The sequence below is a fragment of the Anguilla rostrata genome, chromosome 3 (assembly GCF_018555375.3).
Source record: "Anguilla rostrata isolate EN2019 chromosome 3, ASM1855537v3, whole genome shotgun sequence".
NCBI lineage: Eukaryota > Metazoa > Chordata > Actinopteri > Anguilliformes > Anguillidae > Anguilla > Anguilla rostrata.
The window spans coordinates 72,836,364-72,844,075 of record NC_057935.1 but is presented as its reverse complement, the minus strand read 5'-3'; the positions used below and the strand labels follow the sequence as shown (position 1 = coordinate 72,844,075).

Sequence of the window (7,712 nt, the reverse complement as noted above, 5' to 3'; positions counted from 1 at the left end):
AGCCAGGCCATTAAATCTCTGAGAGACACTGAGGTGAGCAGAGCCAGCCGTCAAACAGCGGCCCAGAAGCCCGGCTCTGCGTGAGCACCCTGCCGCACCGCTGCCTCTCTTCAGTCCGTTTTAAACAGGAGGAGCCAGGTAAACAGGGGCCAGGTAAAGCGCGCAGTGCAGTGTGCGCTAACGTCAGAGCACGGCTACTCATCTGTCATTTTAGAGCTTCTTACTTTGACCAGCCGCATTACCTTACAGGCATGTCACAGACACTCCATATCCAGAGCGACTTACACAACTTTTTACACAGCATCCACACTGCATCCATTTATGCAGCTGGGTGTATATACTGAAGCAATGCAGGTTAGGTACCTTTGCTCAAGGGTACAACGGCAGTGTCCTACCTGGGAATCGAACCTGTGACCTTTAGGTTAAAAGACCAGCTCCTTACCCATTATACTACACTGGCGCCCTAGGTCACTGTGCACAGGAAGGCACGCAAGCGATAAGCCCATGATGGAGGATAACGTTTAATGCAGCGAGCGTGAGCAGGCAGGCCGGGAGGACACGGACAGCGAGCGTGAGCAGGCAGCGAGTTCCAGAGAGGAGTGAACCGGCCGACGCCCACCTCTTCGATGTTGCAATCTCTCCCGCCGAGAAGAGGAAGCTAACTCTGACACACTCACTCACTCATCCTCATTCCTCTCTCTCTCTCTCTCTCTCTCTCTCTCTCTCTGTATCTGACACACACATCTCTCTATCTCTCTGTCACACACTTGCTCAAACACACGCTCTCTCTCGTGCGCGCGAGCGTGCCGTCTGAGGCGATAAGCAGCTAGAAGGCACGCAGGCGGCTTCTTGAGCAGGTAAGGTAACGTCGCAGCTCTGCGCTGCTGCGCGTTAGCGCGATAGCGCAGTAGCGCAGTAGCGCAGTAGCACATTGGCTGGTTGGCGGGTTGGCTGGTTGGCTGCTTGTTTGCTTTCTGGGGCGTGTTTCTGGACGGTTTCCTCATTCCATTCCCCCGCACTCTGCTGGGACAGGTGCAGACGTGCCCTCGCTGCTATGCACCAACCGCTCTGAGCTGATCAGGTCAGTGAGCCCTGTGAGCACAGCCCCGTTTCTGAGCTGTGAGCGCTGAGATCAACAACCGCTCTCAGCCATATAGTGAGCTGGGTAATGATATCGGTAACTGCTGTCAGCGATATGGTGAGTTGTAAGAGCTGTGAGTTGTGTAGGGATATTGGTAACTGCTGTCAGCGATATGGTGAGTTGTAAGAGTTGTGTAGTGACATCGGTAACTGCTGTCAGTGATATGGTGAGTTGTAAGAGCTGTGAGTTGTGTAGTGATATCAGTACCTGCTGTCAGTTATATGGTGAGTTGTAAGAGTTGTGTAGTGATATTGGTAACTGCTGTCAGTGATATGGTGAGTTGTAAGAGCTGTGAGTTGTGTAGTGATATCGGTACCTGCTGTCAGTTATATGGTGAGTTGTAAGAGCTGTGAGTTGTGTAGTGATATCGGTAACTGCTGTCAGTTATATGGTGAGTTGTAAGAGCTGTGAGTTGTGTAGTGATATCGGTACCTGCTGTCAGTTATATGGTGAGTTGTAAGAGTTGTGTAGTGATATTGGTAACTGCTGTCAGTGATATGGTGAGTTGTAAGAGCTGTGTAGTGATATTGGTAACTGCTGTCAGTGATATGGTGAGTTGTAAGAGCTGTGAGTTGTGTAGTGATATCGGTAACTGCTGTCAGTGATATGGTGAGTTGTAAGAGTTGTGTAGTGATATCGGTACCTGCTGTCAGTGATATGGTGAGTTGTAAGAGTTGTGTAGTGACATCGGTAACTGCTGTCAGTGATATGGTGAGTTGTAAGAGTTGTGTAGTGATATCGGTACCTGCTGTCAGTGATATGGTGAGTTGTAAGAGCTGTGATTTGTGTAGTGATATCGGTAACTGCTGTCAGTGATATGGTGAGTTGTAAGAGTTGTGTAGTGATATTGGTAACTGCTGTCAGTGATATGGTGAGTTGTAAGAGTTGTGTAGTGATATCGGTACCTGCTGTCAGTGATATGGTGAGTTGTAAGAGTTGTGTAGTGATATCGGTACCTGCTGTCAGTGATATGGTGAGTTGTAAGAGCTGTGAGTTGTGTAGTGATTAAGCAGCTGTGCATGAGTTATGGGCCACAGGTTGCATGGTAATATCAGCATGAGTCTGCAAGCGGTACACTGATATCAGTATGAACAGCAAGGCATATGGGGACATCAGTAAGAGATTTGTGCTGTGAGGATGTCAGTAAGAGATTTGAGCTGTGAGGATGTCAGTGAGAGATTTGAGCTGTGAGGATGTCAGTAAGAGATTTGAGCTGTGAGGATGTCAGTAAGAGATTTGAGCTGTGAGGATGTCAGTAAGAGATTTGAGCTGTGAGGATGTCAGTAAGAGATTTGAGCTGTGAGGACATCAGTAAGAGATTTGAGCTGTGAGGATGTCAGTAAGAGATTTGAGCTGTGAGGACATCAGTAAGAGATTTGAGCTGTGGGGACATCAGTAAGAGATTTGTGCTGTGAGGATGTCAGTAAGAGGTTTGTGCTGTGAGGATGTCAGTACGAGATTTGTGCTGTGAGGATGTCAGTGAGAGATTTGAGCTGTGAGGATGTCAGTAAGAGATTTGAGCTGTGAGGACATCAGTAGAGATTTGAGCTGTGAGGACATCAGTAAGAGATTTGAGCTGTGAGGATGTCAGTATGAGATTTGTGCTGTGACAATGTCAGTAAGAGGTCTGTGCTGTGTGGTGATATCAGCAAGTGCCAAAAACGATGGTATAAATGGAATGAATTGGTTGACAGTTGAACATTATCTCACTGTCAGCAGAGAAGTGAAGGATTTTGAAACTAAGAGAAAGAGGGAAGATTGAAACGATAAAAGTTAGAATTAGTTATTTTGGTAAAAATAGGAAGTGAGACAAAGTAGGGAAGTAAAGGGAAGTACAGTGCACACTTTCGGAGAACGAGCCCACAGAGAGGCACACAGCGCCTCGGGCAACTACGTTAGCGTCATCCCTCCTGGCTGACAATCGTTCTGTGCGGTACACAGCCGTTCTGCGCTGTTGTGTAGCACTGCTGCTTCGTTCCGGAATGCCCCCGCCGCGTTCCGAATCAGCGCTCGCCACGGCAACCTCTGCTGTCAATCACAGAGGGGCAGACGTGCGCGGCGTGTCTCCCCGCGGTGCGGTTCGTCTCACACGGCCGCAGGCAGCCCGATCGGTCACTGGGGGGCGCTAGTGCCCAATGAGACCCGGTCATCCTGGGGGACACGAGAGCCAAACGAGGCATCGACTGCGATTCGAACCCAGACCGACCGCGGGGCCTCTCGACACAAGAGAACAGCCACCCACGAGCCCGAGTAACACCCTCGTTTTAAAATGGACCCTATTCCCCCTGCTAACATATGTGCAGAGTGGATTTTATAAGCCTTTAGGAAGGACCAGAAGTCCAGCAAACAGCAAATATAATGCAAATGTAAATGCAGATACAGTCGCTCTGCATGAGGATCTTTCGTCAAGCAAATATATAATAGTCATAAACAGAGTCATAATGTACACACAGGTAGGAGCGTTGCTCTGGTGCCATAGTGACTGTATGGTATTATTGGGAAACGTGATTGTTGATTTTAGAGTGTGTATGTATGGGGTGTGTGTGCAGGGAGTGGTTTTACCCACAGCCTTTGAGTGATGCCTCTGTTCCTCCCGTGTTCTCGCAGTGACTTCATGGCGGAGGGAGTGACATCACTGGGCGGGCTGAACGGGACCTTGGCCCCCCCGGATCCCGCCCTGGCAGGGGGGGGCGACCCCCCGACAGATGTGTGGAGGGTGGTACAAATGGTCATCACCGTGGTGATCTTCTTGGTGGGGATCCCCCTGAACGGGCTGGTGGTGTGGGTGCTGGGGGTGCGGGGGGGCCGGCAGGGGGGCCCCGGGGGGGAGGAGCCGCGGGGCGCCGGGACGTTCCGGATGTACGTGGTGCACCTGGCGCTGGCGGACCTGCTGCTGGTCCTGCGGATCCCTCTGATGCTGGGCTACCTGGCCGCCCACTACAGCTGGCCCTTCGGCCTGGCCGTGTGCCGGCTGGTCATGTTCCTGCGCGGCCTGGGCCTCTACGCCAACGCCTTCCTGCTGTGCGCCATCTCGGCCGAGCGCTGCCTGTGCCTGCTGCACCCCGTCTGGTTCCGCATGCGCCGCCCCCGCTGGACCGTCCCGCTCGTGTGCGCCCTCCTGTGGCTGCTGGCCACCGTGCTCAGCACCCCCTACCTCGTCACCAGCGCCGTCGTGCCCCGGGCCAACCGCAGCCAGTGCCTGGAGAGCAGCGGCTCCGCGCCGGGACTCCTGATCACCGAAACCGTGCTCGGCTTCATCCTCCCCCTGCTCCTCTTCCTCACCAGCAACCTGGCTGTGCTGGTGACCGCCAGGCAGGCAGGGGGCGCTGTGCCCACTTCCCCCACCACCGCGCCCACGTCCAAGCGCATGGTGCGGCTGTACCGCGTGCTCTTCCTCACCATGCTCCTCTTCCTCACCTGCTGGGTGCCCTACTTCACCTTCCGCTTCCTGCTGAGGCTGGCGGCGAGCCATCCGGACCGGGCGTGGCTGCTGAGCGCGTCCGTGAGCGGCGTGTACGTCTCGCTGTACCTGGTGTACGCCAAGAGCGCGCTGAACCCGGTGATCTACGTGTTCGCCGCCCGCGGGCTCAGCCGCACGGTGCGCGCCTCCGTCTTCTCCGCCGTGGACCGCATCTTCAACGAGGACACGTCCGACTACGCCCGGCGACGGTCGCTACGCAGGACCGACTCGCAGATCTAGGGCCGCTGAGCCCGGCTGGGGCGGACACACACCTGACACAGGTGGGCGCCGGCCTGCTGAGGTGGGACCGCTCTTGAGGTAATGGGTGGGTGTGGTCTATGGGGGCGCATGGCATTCTGGATGGTTGTTCTGCACGTGCTCAGACTGCTTCTGTGACTGCGCAGCACATTCAGAATCAATCCTTTGAGACTTTGAGGGGGGAAAAACTGAGCTTCACTCCAAGTGATGTTGTCGGGAAGAACCTCCCTCCCGTATATACATGGGCAATCGTGCCCTCGGATACTTGTCATTATCTCTGTGACCTCAGTGTCAATCATAAATAAGATTGAGATCCTGGAGCACTTTGGTGTGTCGGTATGATGCTCCTACAAGTTTCTCCTATTTTCTCAGTTGTATGTTGAAAAAGAGTTTGTCTTCATGTGCATTCCCCTGCATACCTGATGCTTCCACAGCACATTGCCGTGTTTTTGTCTTTGTCTGAATAGTGTTGGTGAAATTCTCGATGGTAAATGAGTTACAATGTAAAATTTGAAGACCCGTTTTTCAGAGCATAAGACCACTGTAAAAATATTTTGCTTTATATTGTATATGTGACAACTAGAATAAACACAAGTAACAAAATATGTGTTTTACAAGATTTAGCCTTTTGGAGCAATACCATTTCATCTCCGGAAAGAGGAAAATACTTTTTTTTTTTAAACACAACCTTTGAGTTCTTCATGGCTTGAATTCAACCAGGCGATAGAAATATTCCTGAGGGGTTTTGGGTCATGCAGACTCCATAGAATCAGACAATTCCTGAAGATTTTGCAGATACACATTCATGCTGCGAACCTCCCACTCCACCACATCCCAAAGGCCACTGAAATACTGAAGTAGTGACCGCAGTCAAGTCACCAATATCACGGTCATGTTTGTGAAACCAGCATGAGATGGCGTGTGCTTTGTGACATGGTGCATTAACCTGCAGGAAGTATCCATTTGAAAAAAAGGGTAGTGGTCATAAAGGGATAGACATGGTTAGCCACAATGCTCAGGTATGCTGTGGCAATCAGTCAGTGTTATGAGCCCTAATAAGTGCTAAGAAAACATTCCCCGGCCCAAAACATAACACCACTACCACTAGCCCGCACTGCGGAAACACGGAAGACTGAATCCGTGGATTTGTGGTGTTTTGTGCCAAATTTTGGCCCCACCTTCTGCATGTTGTGGCAGAAATCAAAATTCGTCAGACCAGGAGACAAGTTTCTAATTTTCATTCGTGCAGTTCTGGTGATCGTGTGCCCACTCACACCTCGTCTTCCTGTTTTCAGCTGACAGGAGCAGATCTCGGTGTGGTTTCCTGCTGTTGTAGCCCATCCGCTTCAAGTGTGCTTTCAGAGATGCCTCTGCAGATCACTGTTCTATAAGAGCTGCTATCTGACAATTTGTGGTTTTTCTAATAACACGTGTGGCCTACTCTATGTCTCTGATAGTTTTTTCTTCTTCGTATGTCTCAGCCTCATAATGGCTTCCTTGACTTTCATTGGCTGAACTATTGTCCGCGCGATAGATTGGCACCCTCTCCAGAGTTTATTCTTGCCTTTCGCTATATTCACACCGGGAAAGGCTCATGCTCATGCACGCACACCGAATCTCTCTTCGAGGAGGATAGGCATATCGATTCGGTCTCGGAGGATAAAGTAGATCAAATTCTGAAAAATCACTAGAGGAAAATGCAGTTAAAGACGGAGTAAAACCCAGCATACACCGCGAAGCTGCGGGACAACTCGAGAGCAACATCTGCGCGCGCACAAACAACCTGTAACACAGAGACGCTCGACCCTGGCCCTCCCGACCAACAGTAGCCTAGTCTGGTGCCGGTTTCAATCCTTCCCCTCTAATCAGAGACTGGTGCAGATCTGGGAGAACACCAGGTGAGCGGAATCACTCAGTGAGCTTTGAGTTAGAAAAGGACACCAGAAGCATTACTGGTTTCAAGGGTCTGAAGATGAAGAGGAAGCGTCTGTACGATTCGTACTCCCCAGCGGTCCGGCTGAAGCGTCAGACAAGCAATACAATAAGAACAGCAACTCCCCATTCAACTTCCTTCGCATAGCTTGCCGTCTAAAACAGTTCATTATTGTCAATGCAAACAAAGAGTTCGCGGTGATTTTAGTTCCTCGTTTGAGGAGATGTGTGAATAAAAGGAAAGAACATCGTCACACCCAACACAGCGGGTAGCCCACAGCTCGCGTATTCTCAGAAATTCGAAAAGGAAGATGTCAATAATCTTGTTATTCTTATCAAAGCTATACAAAACTAGTCTGAATTAATTGTTTTATACCACCGATTTGTAATTTTCTGTAAAAGATTTACTGACGGATGTGGTCTTTGATAAATTTCACAATTGACCATAGCTGATCATTTCAGCATCCAGTCTTTCGCAAGTGGTGCATATTCCGAGCGCTCGGTCTTCCTCCGCATGTGTTCGCGCAGGGGGAAACGCTGATATAGTATATCTATACTTTCGAGTGTGAAGGCATCTAAGAACAGGGTCGACCCAGAGTTCATAATCTGGAACGTGTATGAAGTTTCAACAAACAAGTTCACAGTGAATATCACAGCTTGCGAAAGTGTGTGTATGGGGGTGGGGGATTCGCACATTTTTGTGCTGATTGTGTGGGTTTTCATGATGTTGCTGACTTGAAACCTCTCTTGAGAAATGTAAACAAATTTCTTTCCACGAGCCCCACGGATATCGCAAATATCGAAAAATGAAAATGACCTTATTTTCCGTACCACTACAACGAATAGAACCACACTCTCACTAATTGTCCTACAGTTTATTTCTAATGAGGCAGCTTCCCATTCCAGTGCTCCTAAACCTTA

General features: G+C 50.3%; 1 protein-coding gene and 1 long non-coding RNA gene across 6 annotated transcripts in view; one reads left to right on the top strand and one right to left on the bottom strand.

Annotated features, from left to right (window-relative positions):
* Positions 1-6,981, bottom strand: part of LOC135251877 (uncharacterized) — a 15,870-nt gene extending 8,889 nt beyond the window's left edge. Inside the window, exon 1 of one of the 2 annotated variants that reach the window (XR_010329215.1) lies at positions 6,136-6,981. This is a non-coding gene — a long non-coding RNA (uncharacterized LOC135251877). The other variant, XR_010329216.1, reaches the window with a different exon arrangement.
* Positions 646-4,859, top strand: LOC135251875 (C5a anaphylatoxin chemotactic receptor 1). 4 transcript variants are annotated; one of them, XM_064329729.1, is made up of 2 exons: positions 646-857; positions 3,749-4,859. In XM_064329729.1, exon 2 carries the CDS (start codon positions 3,756-3,758, stop codon positions 4,839-4,841), a length of 1,086 nt encoding a protein of 361 aa, XP_064185799.1. In that variant the 5' UTR covers positions 646-857; positions 3,749-3,755; the 3' UTR covers positions 4,842-4,859. The 4 variants fall into 4 exon arrangements, with proteins under 4 accessions (XP_064185799.1, XP_064185802.1, XP_064185800.1 ...); XM_064329732.1 differs by lacking the exon at positions 646-857 and adding an exon at positions 928-1,081; XM_064329730.1 differs by lacking the exon at positions 646-857 and adding an exon at positions 1,021-1,156.
* Positions 6,982-7,712: the final 731 nt, after the last annotated feature.